At 31.2% G+C, this 20,762-nt stretch overlaps 1 protein-coding gene across 2 annotated transcripts in view; it reads right to left on the reverse strand.

Annotated features, from left to right (window-relative positions):
• Nucleotides 1-20,762, reverse strand: part of LOC125065082 (centaurin-gamma-1A) — a 230,692-nt gene that overhangs the window by 69,621 nt on the left and 140,309 nt on the right. The window contains exon 1 of one of the 2 annotated variants that reach the window (XM_047672502.1): nucleotides 2,813-3,311. The exons of the other annotated variant lie outside the window; for it this stretch is intronic. Coding sequence (XP_047528458.1) covers nucleotides 2,813-2,969 — 157 coding nt within the window. The 5' untranslated portion in view covers nucleotides 2,970-3,311. Of the gene's footprint in view, nucleotides 1-2,812; nucleotides 3,312-20,762 lie in introns of those variants that run through there. 2 annotated transcript variants of the gene reach the window in all.

Raw genomic sequence — 20,762 nt, forward strand, 5'->3', positions numbered from 1 at the left:
TCTACATAGTATAAAATAAAGTCGCCATCCGCCTTCTGAACGCTTAGATCTTTAAAACGACGCAATGGATTTCAATGCGGTCTTCATATATAAAAAAAGTGATTCAAGAGGGAGAGTTTATCCGTATCATATATTATAGTAGAGAAAAGCTGAGTATTTCTACTTTCCTAGCCGGAAAAAAAGATTTTTCTTTTTTATGTTTGTACTTCAAACTAAAAGTTATGTATAGACAGACACTTATAATACCCGTGTGAAGCGGGTAGCTTAGTATCCTATATAGAATAATATACATAATTTCGTTCGAGGATTAGGCGGTCACCTTTTAAACCACAACAATGGCGGTAGAATATCTGATGAGTGGGTGCTACCTGGTTGGTGGTTACCCAAGTAACCAAATATATAAAAAAAAGATGCATATTCAACTATTATTTTTTTATTATTATTCTCTTTTATATAGTCATAAATCTATAATAACGTATATATATGAAACCTTCAAAAATGATAATTGTTTTCAAAATCTAAATTTCTTATGGGAATGTCTAGTGAAGAAACACAAACATCGCGAGCGATAACATGCGGACACCACATATGTTACGCATAAAATACTAACATGAGTGTGGACTCATTCTGATCATATTAAATATATATAAACATATACTAAGGTCCAATATAGATTAAAAAGGAAACAAGCCCATTTAAAATGTGCCGCCTTTAGACTGAATCGAATCATAGAACATTTGTAAACTAAACTAAAAATTATTTATTCAAAATTATACAGAAATATTATTCCACTACTTTGGTTCAGAAATGAAAATACCCTGACCTGAGAACAACCGGCGAAAAAAACTTTTTGTCAGATATGAGAACTGCATTAGTTCTTACATAAGTACTTACCAATATGTAATAAGTAGTAGAAAATACGATTTTCATGAACACAATCATTATAAATGAAAATAATTTATTAACATTCCGGTTCTCATAACCCTTAGCAACGAAATACATTTGAGACTGTGTTAGTTTCGTTTATATAATAAAATTATTTTATATATATAAAAGATTACTATTTAGATTAATATTTTGATAATATTTGCGTTACTATTACCTTGATTAACTACTTTATATATAAACAATTTTAGTACAATTCAAATGTTGCACGCACTTCGACATTGTACAATAAAATTAAAATCCACTTGGCTGTATATAAAACGACTGCTGCCTGGCATATGTGAGATAAAAAATATATATCTAAGGATAAATTGTATTAACGCTGCTAATACTTAATATGGTAATTACGTACTCAGTTTTAAAATTATATGGTTTCCATTATAGCTGAGCAAATTCAGCACGCGTATAACCTTGTAAAAATGTTAATATTTGTACCGAGTGTAATCATCAGTACAAATATACAATTATATGCATACATATCCACGGATAATATTAAAGTTTCATATGTTAGTTCGTAATTAACCAAAGGAAATTAGTTAGCTAGAGTACAATTTCTTTTGGGTTAGGTTAGCCACGAATCTACTTTTTTTTTTTAAATATTAAAATGAAATGTCATGAATGTGTATTAAGTACATTTTTTTTTCAATTGAATATACATGTGTAGCAGTGTGTAATATACATTTGTTACAGTAGAATTACTTTTATATAAAAAAAATTGCTTTAATACGGTTAAGAAAAATTGCATCGATTATCGAATTTATATTACAACTTAAATGTAGAGTATTATATATTTTTTTATATTATATAGGAATATTTTGAACAACATTTAACCAAATCACTGACAATATCAGTTCAGTAAATAATTAAACTAAACTATTATTTTACTCTAGATAACCATCGAAATTGTTATTATATTGTGTCAATTAACAAACTCGATAGATTTATTACTAATAAATTCAAATTAAGAATGCCATACATACATATAAGTACAAAAGAGGTAATATCGAATAGACTTTAGCTTGCATATATTTAAAAACAATGTAAGTCATTACGTTACTGAAGCAGGAGTTTGTCGAATTCAAAATGAACGACAAGTTCAGAAAAACTTGACGTTACGACGACCGAAAATGGATAACGCGAAAATAACTCAGACGATTTTTTTCTCCTCAAATTATCCATATACAATTTTAAAGTTGATAAGATCACGTTTTATTTTTATAACTGCACGACTGATTCTTATTCTTATTTATAATTGTTTAAAATATAAAAACTTTTTTGTGTTGTTAGTATTCGAATGATGTAACATGACATAGTTGTTGGATTTGATATTACTATTATCATTTGAAATTGAGATAGTACGAATAGACATATTTATGTATTGGACGCCGCGGGCGATATTAACAGGTAAACAACGTATACAATAATTATAATAAGAACAATCATTTAATTCCAAACTCAAATACTTGTAACTCTTTGGAACTTGTCTCGCCGCTCGACTGACAATTAATTTTCTTGTAATTTAAACAATCGGGAACTAGTTAAAATTTATTTAAAAACAATTGCTAATATACAATTATTATTATTATTGCTATGCAAAACTAATTTACGTGTTGTCTTACAATCCCTTTATTGACTTCATTAATAAACGTCTTGGAAGTAGTTAACAAATAAATTACTGCCATTAAAGGCCTAGGTGCCGGCATTAAGAAATAATAGAAACGATCGGGTTGAGTATCCAGCGATATTTCCAATTTATTTCATCCTTAATAATATTTTTTTCTAGCATCTTAAATATATAGTTTCTAATATTGCACAATGAAAATCTGATATTTTCATAAATAATAATGATTCATACACTACCACTCACCGGACTTCCTTTTCTCGTTCACGAGAACCAGAGACTTAGTCCTCTTGACCCTCAGAGACCTACGTCTTATGGAACGCATCAGAGCCTCCGGCATCCTAGAAAACCTCGGAGAATCCACCCTCTTCTCCGGCATAAAGAAATTCTTCACAGCCAACATTTTTCCTTACAAAACACGTCCATTAAGTGCAAATATCATTCCATAGTTCGAATACGTTTGTAAAACTGACACAATGTATACAATTTTCAATGCAATCGCATAAAATAACTCTATTTCCTTTCCGAGACGGAACCGATTTCACAGCTTTTTTATCACTTTTAAATAGCGATGCACTATATCCGTCCGTAACTATTGTTTGATATCAAAATCTATTGTGTTATCGAATCACGATTCGAGACACGCTAATACACTTATCCTGCCACCATATTTGGGAAGACACGATATTGTCCTGGTTAAAGTTCGATGAAATTCATTCTCGTCCGCGCGACACGTCTTACCTCGTCGAAGGCCAAACGCGAACTGGCTTATTACGTATGGCCGCCGAACATACCGGTACATTGTACGTGAAGATTATCTCTTATCAAGTTATTTTTATATTGAATATATTTTTAAAGGTCACGTGAGTAAATATTGTTCCTTATTATCAATGATTCAAATTAGCAGACTATCCGGAGATAAGTGTGTTAGTGGACGATTATAAATATCTGTAGAGTCGATATCATATTATACGCTGAAATCAACGACTGAATATTGAAGTTTAACTTTTATGTTTACGAATCATTTCATTTCTAATATGGCTTATTTCAATGGCTCAAATCGGTCTAATTAGTTGTTACGATAAACATTCCATTCAGTTTAATATTTCGGACGTCGCTCATTTCTGCGCGTGCTCTTTGCTTAATAAATAACACCAATAATTCATTTACCTCATTAAATCCAATGTAAGTACGAGTAATAAGCACGAGGGCTGACTAATCTGATATGAATAACAATTCAGCATTATATCATGACCTTGGTTTGTTGCAATATTCTTTACTATTAAGTTTACTTTATTTATTTTATACTTAAGTCCTACGCCGTATTTTTAAACCAGTTCTATCTAACTAATTGATATGAACTTTTGCACAACTTGTGCTAGTGTAATGTAATTTGTTCAAAATCGCGGTCGATATAAAATATTGTGTCTAAATTCTATTTACGTAATTGTATTATTTTTTAATAAATCTAAATATCCTTAAATACAATAATAAGACGGATTGCGCAAGGAATTTAAATGTGTCAAAATGTCTTTAGACAAGCAAGTTTGGTCACAATTTCTTCCTTCACCTTCACGCAGAAAATGAGTTGGCACATTAATCAAAAGTTACTATTACACCCGAGATCTTGGATTATGATCCAGATATTTTACTGGATCAACTCGGTTTGAAAACTTATTAAAATCAACTTTATGCAAACTTGACCCTGTAAAATCAATAAACCAAAACTTTCAAGTATAAAAAGAAATTAAAAATCAACCAGATCGAATATACGTTAATTACATTGGGTTTTACAAATACTTTAATAAACACAGCGGTTATATAAACGAATCTAATTATACATTGTTTGTTTCTGTATTGTTATCAGACTAAACCTTTTGCAAGAAAAGTGATAGCGAAATAATAGACAATATTATTCAAGTCACTGGTGATATAACATTATCCGAATGATGTTTACGTAATTTAATTGTAGAGAAGTCATCACAATCAGTTACACTGATAACGATAAGGTGATTTACCTTTATGTAATAAGGTAAGAGTAGAAAGCGCCCGCCTATATACAGAAGATGAAACCAATGTTATTTCACATATTACGTAAGACTTGGAGCTAGATATTTCTACGTACGTAATACTTGAGCAGTCACGGATACAAAAATGTTCATTTATTGGATGTATCAAATAAATTCTCATATGCATTTGACGACAAATGTTGACCTTCATCGTTCTTTTCCAAATAAAGTTACAAAAACTACGATTAACTTTTCCATACATATGTTTAAAGACCTAATAAAATATTCTATTAACGATACACGAATAACCTATTACCCAACAAAACTATTTAACTTGTGATGTTATACATACGACAGTTTATGTTAGAAATTAGCAGATTCCAATTTTATTTTATCAACAAAGTAAATGAAATAAAGTAGAACCAGATAATAGGGAACAGGAAATAAAAACGAAAGATTATTGTCAAGATCATACACTTAATACCGTTCTCATAGGTTATTATCTAACTCAATTGCATCAAGTCCTCCTCCACGTCGCCTTGCTATTTAAAGTGTAACAAATCGTTCTCGCTTACATTTGGGTCAGACCTCTAGAGGGCGTTCCTCGATTCAAGCAGGTCTGATATCATATTACTGTTTTAATATTCCATGCACCTCGCCCGTTGCAGCGCTTGCTTTAGAAAGCATCACCGACTTTCCTGAATCATGAATTATTTAACTTGTTTTTGTTTGATTTTATTTTATTCTATCTCGGGTCCTACAACTTTGTACTGTTGTCTATATTGATTACCTTTATGATCAAATTTGTTTTATTGCACTTATAGTTAACCTTTGTCAATTTCCTCTTTAAATTATTCGGTTTCATAGTAAGATATACATTTCTAAACAGATGTTTTTTCTTATATCATTGATATTTCCTCGTTATGTCTCAATAGGTTTTAATCACACTATAACCCTTATTTCAGCCTTATTTTACTCACCGAATAATTGTGTTTCACATATATTATTATTTTGGAAGACATTAATGTTAATCAAGTTACCGATGTATTCCCAAGCGCTTTACGCTTTGTTTCAACTTCAAGAATCGTGCAAATTCTTGTCGCGGCATCGACTTCACGATATTGCGCTTACCATTCCACCGCCTGTTTTATTACGAGACTTCGTTACTTCATTGGTGTCTTAAGAGCTAAATCACAATGAATTAAGTTTTAAAATGAGACAACTTTAAGAGGACATAACATCGAAAAATTCAAAATAAAATATGTTCTATTTGTATATCTAAATGATGCCTAACAATTTTACATACGATAAATAAATTCGGTATTCGTATCATTTACTCTCTTAAAACAAAAGTGCATGTATTTGTACTCACTTTGCGAAGTCAAACTTTGCCTTCGAAATGTTACATATTAAAACATTGCATCCATTATCCACCCTAGAAATGTTGAATGTCATTATCGTCGTTCCTAAATAAATTATCTTTACTATTAAATCTGTCCTAAAAATCATTGACGTTTTTATTATAAAGTATATTATGCGTTTGACAAATAGTGCATAACACTTATTTTATAGGCACTAATAAGGCTCTTACATGCACTAAAACTAGGTATTACGTGGTTACAACGCTGAGGCAACAAAACTGATAACTACAGTTCAAACAAGTTGTATACTAGATTATGAAATTTATTGCTATAACGTTTTAAATTCACTATGGGTTCCTTACAGTATTTCATGCATTTAGGGACATTTGTTAGGGTATAATTTAATGAAGAAAATATCACTTAATAATGTTTATGAATACCCAAATGCTTGGAACACTATGCTCTCCTTAAATGTTAACATTTACAAATAACACTAAGTTTTCGTTTGTAACAATCACTTCAATCTTTGCTTTTATTTTCTTTTGTTTTAAATACTATCGACTCTCTACCAGCTAGCCGAATTTAACTGATTTTTTTTTTTACATTAAGAACATTATTAAAGAAAATTCGATATTAAATATTACATCTCTTTATGCCTTATAATTTCAAAATTGTATATAACGAATTGTTCTCCATTTACCCGACGGAGCAATAAGTTTGCAGCATAACTGTAGAACTATTTGATTACAAAAATTTAGAAACCTTGTTAAAAATAAACGAACAAATACTTTTAAAAATATATATTTGCCAAATGAGTATCTTCTCGCAATTAATAACGCATAAAAGATCATTATTTTTCCGTAAAAGAACCAATTAAGCGGGTACCTACAATTATGGAGCTAATTATTTATCCCGATTTCGAGAATGTCGTCCTCCCACATCTGGATTGGGACTTGAACCGGTTACCGTATTCCTTGTTGAGTTGTAGCTTTAGAGTATTCCTTCGTCAACGAGATAATAGCACATATTTATTTTATTAGAATCTATTTAGATTTAATTTTAACTCATAATTATTTCGCAAAAAGTGATTCAGTTTTTTTGCTCCTAATAATTATTCTTCATGTTGATTAGTCGAGCAACACACTCTTTTTATCTTTTAAAATACCCCAAAAAGACTTCAGATAAGTACTTTTTTTAATACATGTACTTTTTTTCTATTAGAATACTAGATGTTTACAAAACAGGTTTTATATAAATCGAGATATTGTTACTGTTGATGCATTCGATGTTTTTACTTTGTATTATAAATTAAAAAAAAAAATTACATTAATATATCCAACGACAATTTAATATAAATATAAGCAGTCGTTTATTGTAACAGACAATAGCAAATTAATTCAAACAACTATTTCGAATACTAACTTGACAATCAAACCAGTGGTCGAGGGTTTAATAAAATAATCCCACATGAAACGAATTTTATCACCTATCTCATAATAGCAACAATCGAATTTTATTACCATCCCATAGGTAAGGTACACAATAAAAAAGATCATGTATCACAAAGAAGTACTGGGCCTTAAATACAACCTTGTTTGGCGCGTGGGCAGGAGTCAATGTTACTATATAATACTGGATTCACGCTCACGTGATTCAAAATACATAATTTAGTCTCAAAAACGTTCGAAGTTGATTTTCAAATGATATGTAGGCGTTTGGGTGGACGTTGCCTTGATTGTAATAGTCATATTTATTAGGAGATCACCCGTATGTTATGCAAGGTCAGTATTTGTTATGAAAACATTTTGATTGTCATTTTATTTTATCATCATGATATCTTAACTTAGCACTCATAATTGGAAACTAAAAAAAAATAAAAACATTACTAATATCTTAAGCTGATTGAAAAAATTAATGAAGAACAAATAGATTGAACTTCGAATATTCGAGAATCAACCAAATCAATAACAGAGACAGCGTTGTCACTAGCTCTCCTCTCAGCTATGTCCTCCAGTAATCTTGTCGACAATAGTACTCGACATAGTTGCACTGTACCTGAAACAAACATAATAGGTTGAATGTAGATACGTTTTCTCTAATAACAATCATTAAACCATCATCAAGCTAGTTCTGAGATCGTAAAACGAGAAAATAAACTCTAAGAAATGATGCATTTAAATTCTCATCAAACGTTAGTAAAAACGCGGTTGTATAGCTTTGCACAAAAGATTCCGTTTTATTGCTCCAACTCTGTGTACCAATGAAAGTTTTTACGACCAGTGTTAAAGAAATAAAACTTTATATAAATCTAATGTTATTGGCTTTTTTAAACATATTAAGCGTCAGTATAGAAAGTGTTTTAAAATAAAACGTAACATAAAAGTATCGTATATAAAACGTAACGTAAATCTAGACATTCTTATACAATACAAAATTTACTAATGTTATATTAGAAATATAACATATCTGTAACTTTTCAATCGGCATATTTTCAATAAATTATTTTTGACGTTTTATTGCAAGTCTTTTTAATTGCATTGTTAACGAATGTCGAATGCTCTGACTCATCTATAATAACAATATCAGAGGAATAAAAAGCACACCCTAATGTCACTTCTCAGAAACTCGTACGCTTTAATGATATGGAATTGCGCCAAAATATATTAAGGAGATTTAAGGCAAAACAATAATCCCTAAAGACGACAGACGTTTATTGAAATATTTTATTCAATGAGTTACCTATTTTGATTAGATTATTCTATGTTAATTAGATGTAATTATTCACATGTTTATTTAGGAGTAATATCATTTTTTTATTGTCGATTTTAATTTTATTATTTCTAATTTTAAGTCGTTTATTAATTTACCTCAAAGTTTACAAATTTTCTAATGAATAAGCTTTTCAAATTGCAATGTTTGTAACTTTAAAGATTAGAGAAGTTATTCTCTGTGTATATTTTAAATAAAATTTCGCTTACTTTATAAAATTTCTGTCATTTCAACTAGCCTTAAGTGTCTTCACTTTTAGAATATACTAATCTTTAATATAACATTTTGAATTAATATAGTTTAAAGTTAGGTAGATAAAAACTTTTACATTTTACGATACAATTAATAATATCAGCACATCAAATTAGTAAAGTGGAAGGAGTGTTTGTTACATAAAGCGAACTGCATTAACGCTAATATTAAAACCCGTAGTTACTACATCTAATATTTCATGTAAGTAAAAACGCGATAACGTTCTGTTTTTTTAAATCGCCCCACTCACCTCACCTTGGCATAAAGGCTACGACCTATTTTCACGTTTTCGCGATATATAATAATAACCGCATACATAATATTAACGACGGATCGAAAATAGAGAGTACACATTTAGCATTCTGATAGGCGTTATTTGTGAGCCAAAATAATAACTATGGAACATAAGAATTCGAATAATTAAATATCTCTTGAAATACATCTGGCGATTTCATTGTGAATAACTGTAGAAAATTCGAAATTTGAAACAACAACAAACTCTCTTTTACTTTTCGTGTAATAAAATGTATGTTAAAATACAAAGTCGTAAACCTAAAAGTCCAATTTGATTAAAACAAACCATATAATGCGAGTTAATGTACATATAAGTACTTGTAAATGTTGATAATAAAACGAACTATTTTCAGAAATACCAGCAGCATAAAAGAGGTTTTGTCCATGAAAGTTTTATACTTAAGATCAATAAAGAGAATCTTCGGGTCTAGATTGAGTCGCCATATTTCAATCGATATACTTAAATATGTATAATAATTAAAACAGACACAAGTATACTCCTTATTCCTTCAGATATTGAGCCAGTGTAATCACAGGCACAAGGGACTTAACATCTTAGTTCCCAAGGTTGGTGGCGCATAGGTGATGTAAGGAATGGTTAATATTTCTTACAGTGCCTTTGTCTATGGGCGGTGGTGACCACTTACCATCAGGTGGCCCATATGCTCGTCCGCCAACCATTACCATAAAAAAAAAAAGATAATCCAATTGACTCGACCGGAAACAATTCAGTTGCGGGATCAACGGCTTTATGGACCTTATGTACTTTGTAAGGGAGTAACATTGTCAATTCCCAGAAACCGAGCTCCTACTGAATAATTTCTCGAAGGAAAAATCCAATAACTTTTGATGCGGGCCACCCATAGGTTTGAAACCTGGACCTCTTAATTTGCTGCTTTATAATCTAGCACCAGCAAAGCTGTCAGATTTACATTACCATGTTACCATACCATCAAATCAATGCACATCATCTGATCTCTCTTAAAACGAATACCAAATTATGCTGGAATCGTTACTAAAATAAAGGATGTTTATAATACAGATACCAAGAAATAAAATATATGTAAGATTTGACGTCACTGTACAGTCATACTATATTAAATTTAGATCATTGCAAATCAAACATGAGACGAGAAAATTATTCTCAGACGCTACCAGGAAGAAAATAAAACGTCTGTATTTAATTTTTTGTTTGTTTTCTTGTTAAATATTATATGTAAATATTACGAACCGTTATTAACCCCAGCAAACTATACTATATATACTCCTATACTAATACTATAAATGTGGAAGCAACTCTGTCCGAAATTTGGTATGAAGCAAACTTAAACTCCAAGACAGGATATAAGCTAACACATGACAACCAACCCCTAAAACGAGAGCGAATCTGCGCGCTATATCTAGTAATAATATATATTTGCCTATTTAATTGAAGGTGTTTAACTATGAATATGTTATTTCTTCTTCATTATAATGATTAATTTTATATTTATCAGAAAGAGATATCACTATTTAATCAAACACCCGCTTGACGTTCACATACAAGATGGAAAACGTCTAAGAACACATTTCAACTGTATCTCAATGCACACGTTTTATAAAAATAAATTTAGAATAAAAAAAACTGACATGATAACAGTACAGATTTATCCCGAAATATATAAAGGTTACCGACTAAGAGAAAGATAAATAATATACTAAAAAATCTGTAAAGAAATAAATATCACAAGTAAATCAATATGCAGACACAGCGAGCATAAACTTAACTCAAAATCGAAACAGTCTTGAATAATGAAGGAAGCAACACAGAAATGTATCTAAGAATTAAACAAAATTTATTCCATTCCCATAGAATAGGATGTTTTTGCAATACGAGAATATCTCATCACCCTAACACGCTCCGGTCGCCATAAATATACCGTCATAATACTTGACACAATTGTCGGGGCCCGATTTCTTTACGAGCCAAAACCGATAGTATTTACGACCTTTTCTTTTCATCCGTCTTTCCAATATTAGACACGTTCCAATGCTTCCGATAGGAACGATTATTTAGTTAATTTATGAATACGAGAAATCATTCGAGCGTTATATCGATTATCGTTATTTAATTCGATTAACATTCTTTATGGTCGTAACTTCTTCCGAGTGGGTTATCGAGTCCTTTATCGTGTTCTTATGATCGCAGTAAATTTGCCTCTAGGTACATTTTTTTAGGTTACATGTATTTTGTTCTCAACGAAGGGTACTCTATTGTATAACATATTATATGAGTACGTTATCATCGGCTCGAATACCCGAACAGATTACAAAAAAATATAATTTATATTCAACTGAGAGCAACCCCGGCAAGAAACTTAATATGTATTTACTAATTTACTAAAATATATATCTAAATTATTTATAATTGTATTTATAAATTTTAATATTGTTTAATATCAAATAGCCTGTTAGATTCCGTTATGTTTTTATATAGTTTTACAAAAATTCACTAACATTTTTATAATACCTCTATTCGTATTTTTAATTCAAATATGATTCTTTATAATATTAAACTATCTTGTGACAAAATCGATGTGTTTTCTTTTTTATATTTATTGTTTACTATGCAAAAATATCATAATTAGCGCAGGAGGTTTTAAGCAAGTAGGTTGCAATAACTGGTTTATCGCTATAGCGATCTGTTCCAGGCAAACTTGACTAGAACAAAGCTATTGTAACATTTTATTATATTATGCAATTAGAATAAAAAAACAGAATATATTCAATAATATAATATGCAATATGAGGCAGTTTGAATTGAATAACAATATAAATTAATTGTCACGTTACTGAGAAATAAAAATACGTTCACGCAATATATGGTGACAATCAAAACCAATTTTCTGAATAACGCTATGTTGTGCGTTAAAGAGAAATACACGTGACTTACTAAGGAACTATCGTAATATAATAAAGTTGAAATCACCCAATTCTAACCTACGATTGTCGAAAAATACAAAAAAAAAAACATACGCGCAAAAAATATTATATCACCTCCTTCTTTTGAAGTCGGTTGGTAAATAGCAATTATAGACGCTAGACTTTCTCCGCAATGCTATTGTTGGACAGACAGGCGGGTAAAATATTAAAGTACTATGTGAATGATTAGTAACGACCCGCTGACGAGCAAAATTAAATTGCAGAGAAGGTTTTCAAGAAATACAATTAGTGTAATGTGTTTGTAGATTGTTTTGAAAACCTTTGTTTGTGCCTGTGTACGTGTGTATATGTCTATGCGAGTAAGTCTGTGTGCGTAGTAAATATCGATTATTTATTTTATTCATATGATCAGAAGATTCATAAGTTATATTCATTGAAAGCCAAAGAGGAACTCGATATATTACGCGGTTTTGTAATTCGATATTATATAGTCGAGGTGACCCAATGGTTACAATTTGGGAATCTTAAACGATGACTGCGACTGATTTTTATGAGCTTAAGTTGTTGTGTTATATTCATCTCGATGTAGGCAGTGCACGCATTGGAACGTCTGGAGCAGCGCGTTAATCATGTTCAACGTGATGATTAACCTCCAAACCTTCTATAAAGAAGAGGACGCCTTAGATTAGTATTTCATTACGGTACGGTACGTAATCAATAAACGAAATTTCATACGTCAACTGTCCTATCTTTATAGCAGCAAGTTCTACTAAATTAAAAAGCCGCATTACTACTTAAACGAAATACATACTTCAGAATCAGTTAGCGTAACAATACCTAATCCATAACGATATTTAAAACAATTGCACTTAAATGAGGGTTCGACAACGGCAAATTACTTAGCCGAAACGGTTTGACATCTGGTCATGAAATCGTAACTTATATATTACATAAAGCTTTTATTCTTATAACGATAAGGTCTATTCTTGAATATATTCAATATAAAATAGTTTATGCATTCGGGCGAAAAGAGTCACGCTAGGTGACAAGGGCGCTGGCCACGAAATTGTTCATTCGATGTAAAATTATGATCGATCGGTTTATTATACATATTGCGGTTTAGTCAGATAAGTTAGTTTATTGATTCTTAGGTAATATGTTAATAACGATTGTCGCTGGATATTTAACGCATCGACTGATCTGAAACTTAAATAATATTGTATGAAATCTAACGAACGACCAGACTCATACCGACATTCCCCTTCAAACGCGGGCAAAGCCACGGTCAGGCTAGTATTAAACATCTGAGTAAATGTAGATACTGTACTGATCAAACACACGCATGAAAATCGTCCATTTATTCAATTGTAATTTCGAATTACTAACTTTTGTAATGTAATATAATCATTGCCAAGTTAATTTAAATTGTATTATTTGGTTTTTTTCAGTGGGGAAGTGTTTGAATTTTATGAATGAATGAGCCGAGATGGCCCAGTGGTTAGAACGCGTGCATCTTAACCGATGATTTCGGGTTCAAACCCAGGCAGGCACCACTGAAATTTCAAGTGCTTAATTTGTGTTTATAATTCATCTCGTGCTCGGCGGTGAAGGAAAACATCGTGAGGAAACCTGCATGTGTCTAATTTCAACGAAATTCAGCCACATGTGTATTCCGCCAACCCGCATTGGAGCAGCGTGGTGGAATATGCTCCAAACCTTCTCCTCAAAGGGAGAGGAGGCCTTTATCCCAGCAGTGGGACATTTACGGGCTGCTTATGCTTATGCTTTATGTGTTTGAATTTTATCGGGTAAAGTAACAGAGGATGCTCTTCAATAAAGGTCATTCACGTATAATGCAATGGCTCCGATTGGACCACCACAGTGCGAATAACTTGGTATACTATAGTCATTTGTTTCTAAGTTATCTAAAATATAAATATTCAATTTTTCCGTTTCTGACAAACCAAGAGAAACCAATTGAACACTAATACTGATATTCGCAGTGTGTACAAAACGAATTGTTTCTGTTATTTTTACAAATATCAACTAAATTGCTCCTATTTCGTACTCCTTAGTAACACGTATAGAAAATACAGAGCTAAAACGACCCAGTGCTGGTACGAGATCCATTACAGTTCTACTAGATATGTATCTAACTTACATAGAATGATAACAATTGAAAAATCTTTATTATAAAATCTTAGCAACTTTTTAATGAGTTCAATATTTAGCCAGCAGTAACATTAAATGGTTGTTACTGTTATTACCAAATTACCAATAATATTATCAGAAATTCTAAACTAAAGTTTTTAAATATAAAGTACTTTCTGTTTAATATAACATTTCTAATGCGCAGATAATATATGTACCTAAATAGTTGCTACGAATTGAGTTCGAAATTAAAAAAAAAAAAACGAAAATGAAAGTCTCTGAATTCCATCAATATCATCAAATCCATATAACACATCTAATGGAGTCATTATATGCACCCTGTGAGGGCCAGCCCTCGAAATTGTAAAGAAACTTGCTTCTGATTGCCTCCCTCTGCACGTGGCTTTCCACCCTCTCATTATACCACCCCAGCTAGAATTACTTAGAAAAATCACAAGCCCACTTCAAATACAGACGACATCAAACCCTTGGACGAGAATTTATTTATACTTATCAAGAATATTTTCTATTTTACTTAACCGATTTATTTTATCTATACTTATATTCATTTATATATTTAAATTTAAATTGCAATGTCATTTCATGTAACTAATAATAACCAAATTATGAAAAAAAAACAACAACAATTTAATTGCGATTTATTCGAAATGAAATTCGTGGGGTTTCAGTAGCTAGTGAGTGCATTTTTTTTTATAACATTGGTTGGCTGACGAGCATATGGGCCACCTGATGGTAAGTGGTCACCACTGCCCATAGACAAAGGAGGACAAAGTTCATTTATCGGAGACTCGAATAATGAGGTAGTCAGATGTCAGAATGACTAAATCCTGAGTACTTACAGATACAAAAGATGCAGCTTGTTATATAGTTAATACTAGGATGAAATTTTAGTTTAGTTCATACGAGTTTAGTAAAAACCAAATATTTTACGGTAAAATTTTATCACTATCTTTTATTAATGATGTAGGTAGATTGACGAGCACCTGGGCCACCTGATGGTAAATGGTCCCCATCGTCCAAAAGACAATAGCACTTTAAGAAATATTAACCATTCCTTACATCGATAATGCGCCACCAACCTTGGGAACTAAGATGTTCCTTGTGCAATACGGGTGTCACTCAAAGCAATACGGGTTTTTGGCGCTAGAATATGTGATTGTTAATAATTGTAAAAAAAAGCTGGACACACCTCAGTAGTTCTTCATATCTTCTTATAGATATGTGAAATAAAATGTGTATCTGACTTAGTAATCCAATCGATCCCATTTATCACTTTAAACCTGTCCAAAAAAATTATGCTTGCGTCTTATTAAATTAAATACGCCTTTAAAATATCAACGACATAACATATTAGATAAACCAACGATAGGTTGTATCTGTTTTCGCTACTATATAAATTAGTCGTTTAACAATGACTTCAGTCATAAACATCCGATAGAAAAGGATGCTCCCCTGACGCCAGCCATTAAAACATAATCCAGGCAAATATAAACGGGCGGTTCTGACTGCAAGTGACGTGTCATGAAGTAGACTTGCACATGTATTATCGGCACCATCTCGTGATTCATATCTGACTGGATAAACGTATCTTGTTTCAGGGATATGACACACCCTCTTGTACTGACAAGTGCAATGCACCGCATGGATATGACATTTAATTACTATTAAAATCATGGAACAACAGTGCTGTTATGTGAGAACTCACTTGGTATGTCACTCGTGAAATATTGAATACCGATTTAATGTTGATAATCTATTTTGATATATCTATATTTATATGCATATCACTCTTTTGACATTTCACGATCGTGTACTGTTTTGATTGTCGACTTGAATAGCTTTACTGTTTCGGTTTCTATTATTTGGTTGTAAACATTCAGTAGTTGTTTAAATTAAGAAGGTAGTATGTTTTCATCTGGAATTAATAGATTAATAGTAACAAATACAAAACAAAATGAAGTTTAATGCTAATCTTATTGTATCTGATTAGAACCTGTCACTTTCATTAATATGCGATACAATCGTTTACAGATTCAGACTGCAAAAAAGACGGCATGCTTTAGATAAAAAAATTTAAAGGCACGGTTTACATTGATACTTATATTGAATACTTTATGAGTATATCAATGATTGTTTGCTACTGCTTGTTGTTTGAATAAACAAATATAACAAATGCGAAAGTCTGTGTCATCAAGTAAGTATTACAAATTTTATAAAATCTCGTGCAGTAGTTTTGCCGTCTAAAAGTAACAGACCAAGTTGTTCGCGTTTATAATATTAGTATAGAACTATAGATACTACATTATTCCACTTAAATACTTTATTATAAAATTAATTTACTTTCAAAGTTCCGAATACAACTTCGCCGAATTCAAAATTTCGCGAATCCGTAATTCACATCATAGATAATTTCGTCCAATTATATCGCGTCAGTTCAATTTTCAAATTGCTTCAAATTAATCCTTCTGTGCTTGTAATACGTTTTCAATATTGTTAGTATAACTTATATAAACCACTCTCCTACACTGTCGAGACGTCACAAACTAAACGAACCAACATTGACCGTTCAGAATAAACTTAAAACGGTTAATCAGACTTGATTAAAACGTGGTTTATTTTCCAGAAACTAAGGGAAACTTGAGCAGGGAAAGATCAGACAGTAAACAAACTATAAAGTGGAAAGATTTATTTAACCACTGAGTAGTTTATATTAACCCCTGCTCTAGGGGTGGAAAATCGATGGACTCTGGAAAAATAATCGGTGTGTGAAGAAACCGTCTCTGTACACGTGGATGGTTAACGCTGGGGAGCGAGAAGTGCGTAGCAAAATGAAAAGATACAGGGTGTTCGACTCATTTACATTTTTTTCATCGTCATATCTAATTAACTTATGTTTAACTGTATACCGACAATTCAACATTATAAAGGAGTTCTATTAATTTTGATCGATGTATTTAAATTGAGCTTTGTTGCAAAACGTAGACGTTTGAAGATAGAACTAAAGCAAGCATTGATTTATTAACATTTTTTTAAATGAAAATTTCCTTAGATGTGATTTGAATATCGGAAAATATTATTGGTTTGCATCGCATTTTGATTCAATAAAATAAAAAGTTAAAAAATATTAAACTAAATGCTATTATTTACGATTCAAGTCTCTTTATACATTTCCATTTTGCTTATGTTATTTGGACATTGGTCTTTCTTAAGGGTACCGAGCCAACAACGCAGAAAGTATTAGTGCCCAAATATGTAATGCGCTGTATTCCCTCACGATTATAGTCCGGTGTGACGAATACGACACGACCGGAAACATTTGAGGCGAAGGTCTAATAAGGTTTTCATGCTTTCAACAAGTTCCAAACTCAAACACGTTTTATGAGACCTACCCAAGATTTGAACTTCGAAACTCAAACCCCGTAGCTGCATAAGCTAGCCACTAAACCACCTCGAATAAACGGCCCATTGAACGTTACAAAATTGCTTCCTTTCCTAGTGACACAATTACAATATTTCTTAATGCATTCTTACCTAAATCTCATGTCTCTAACGACACGTAACGGTGACGTGACTTTCATAGGAAACTACGAATACAAGCAGTATTAATGACGTTTAAAGTTGCAACATTACGTCCAATATGCCAACGTAGTTGGCATTAAATATTTGCTCCATTTACGTCGTTTCATTTAACATTTGTTATATGAGTTGCGAAATTCTGATAAATGATTTTCGTCGTACCGCTGACACGTAGGGTAACAGTACTTATTATTGATTGAACAGACCCTTTTATTTTTTTTATAAAAAAAGATCGCTCAGAAATTCTATTAAAAGTAAGGAATTCAGAAAGCAAAGTCATACGTAACACTTAATATTTTTAGGACATGATATATATATTATAAAATTACTCAAATAATATAATTGCAAGGGAATCACATTTGTACAAAATGTGATTCCCTTGCAATTATTCTCAGAACGAAGGTCTTGCAATCATGATACACTACCAGGGCCTTTTATAACACTTGAAAAATACGGATTTGACAGATGTTAAGGCCTGCCTCTCTATATACTCTAGATACCTAGTTAAGGCACTCACAATATATTCACTCCACTTAAACTTTAGTAAGAGACATCTTATAATACCCGTTGGTACAGATCGAGTTTCTTTATTATTCTTGATATATTTTAGTATAATTGATATTATTAGTTATTTCTAGTACCGTAACGTTATTTATAAATAGTCTTTAAAGTACTTAAAAAATGCTCAGTAATTATATCAAGTAATGAATGAAGATTCGAGCCATTAAAACCACAATTGGCGAAAAAACTCAAGAGGTACTCACAACAGGAGCCCAATTAAAACGTATTTAAAAGCTAATCCCACACAAAAGAAACGCAGATACATCTGTAAACACACAACTAAATTTAGCACTTAATTCCGTTACATTACGGACTATAGTTGAACAGTACATAAAGACAACTATTTTGACGTGTCGAAGCGAAAACCCATTCAGTCTAAAGAACAACATAATTATCATTACAGACAATATGAACCTTATCACTATGCAAATAAGTAACAATACATACAGTGGATAACGTAAACAACACGTCACAGTTCATTAAAATTCACCTCGCAAAATAGAACTAATTGAATATGACGTTTTCGTTTGTGATACGACACTTGGGGCCAAAGATCAGAAGAACGAAAATTTTAGTCGTGTGAAATTTAAAAAAAACAGTACGAAGATGTAGTTTTTTTTATAAATTATAAAGTATAAAGCTATGTTAAATTGTTGGCCACATCATAAAAACTCGAAAACTACGTCGGCTTTAGTAGACCCCCCACATCTACATAGAGCTAGACAATAATGACCGACTTATTGGTTCAGCTAAAGTTTTCAATGATATTAATTAATTTTTGCTCGAATTTCATAAGTTTAAAAGTACACTTAGAAATAAGGAGTTACTTATATTTAAATTTTTTTGTATTTTTATGATATTTTTTTTTTTTTACTGAATAATTATACTTTGATCTACTTTTTTTTTTATGATGATATGTGGAGACTTGATAGGTTTTTGTGTCTTATAAATTTTTAATTATTTATTTACATATTTTACCGACAAACATTAATACTTAGTATTGTTGTATTTTAAGTGTGAGTTCGCCAGTAAAAAATAGATAATATATCTTACGGCGCCAATATCTATAAGCGATGAATGATGATGACTACTTATATGTAATACTTATAAACATATACAAAAAATAAGGCTGAAGAGAGTCTGTTCTGAGGTCCTGGTTTTAAAACCATTCGAGAAATATATTATATTTTTATGTCTATTTATTATATTGGAACATAAGTCTAGATCGGTAATTAATATTATAAATGCATGACTTGTATCTTTTGACATAAATACACATTGGCAAAGTAGACTATGCCGTGGAGTAGGATATAATACTTGATAATAAAAAAAAAATATAGAAGGCCGAATTAATTCCTTATATTTAAATTTTTCTTTAATTATTATAATTAAATATCATTAATCAATTAACCAATCTTATGTGAAGTTGTTCTTACTTTAAACATTATCAATAAATTATAGCAATAAAGATATATCCAATTTACCTACTTTTTATATATAAAGATACTCTGCTAATTTTATAAATATTAGAATAATTTATGTTTCGGTACTTGAAAGCTTAACAATGTTACAAAAAATACGATTTCTTATGAATCTATATTTACTTATCGTAATATCAATAATATAAAAACGTAATCCGTCTTGTATGTTGTTTGTGACAAATATTTGTATATATTTTTCAAGTCCATGTAACTTTGGTTTCTATTTCAACTGTAACCCTTTCAAACCCTTTCAAATTAGCTATTCAAGTCCAATGTTACCAAAATAACACGACCCGTTTCTGCAAAAGGAAAAAAAATGTCAAAACCAATTCGGTTGGCTTTGGGAACACGATCTGAAATTCTGCAAGAATTATTAAGGGGGGCGACCCTCGACTGCTCTATTTTTTATGCGACTCTTGCGAAGGGAAGGCAGGCATCGGAGATAAAGACGTGATTTACTCCACCATTGGATGAAATTCGCGAAGGGTGACACCCAAATTTTGTGGGACGTCTTAGTCGTGACTTTTTTCATCAATCAATGTTACTCTGAATGTGAAACCAAAACATATTGTGTTTTTTTATGTTTGGTCTTCTTTATATCGAAGAATTTTGAAAAAATAATCTCAATTGTCAATATTTATTTGATTGAAAATCGATTTGTCAGAAGCATAACTTTGCTCTAGTTTAAATAACATTTTATTATGAGTAACGGTTTCATTTTTGCAAAAAACAACGACTATGTATAAAAAGATTAAAAATATATATGATTTTCTATCGTTTATTTACAAGTTTCCTATGT

This window comes from Vanessa atalanta, chromosome 7 (genome assembly GCF_905147765.1).
Source record: "Vanessa atalanta chromosome 7, ilVanAtal1.2, whole genome shotgun sequence".
Lineage (NCBI taxonomy): Eukaryota > Metazoa > Arthropoda > Insecta > Lepidoptera > Nymphalidae > Vanessa > Vanessa atalanta.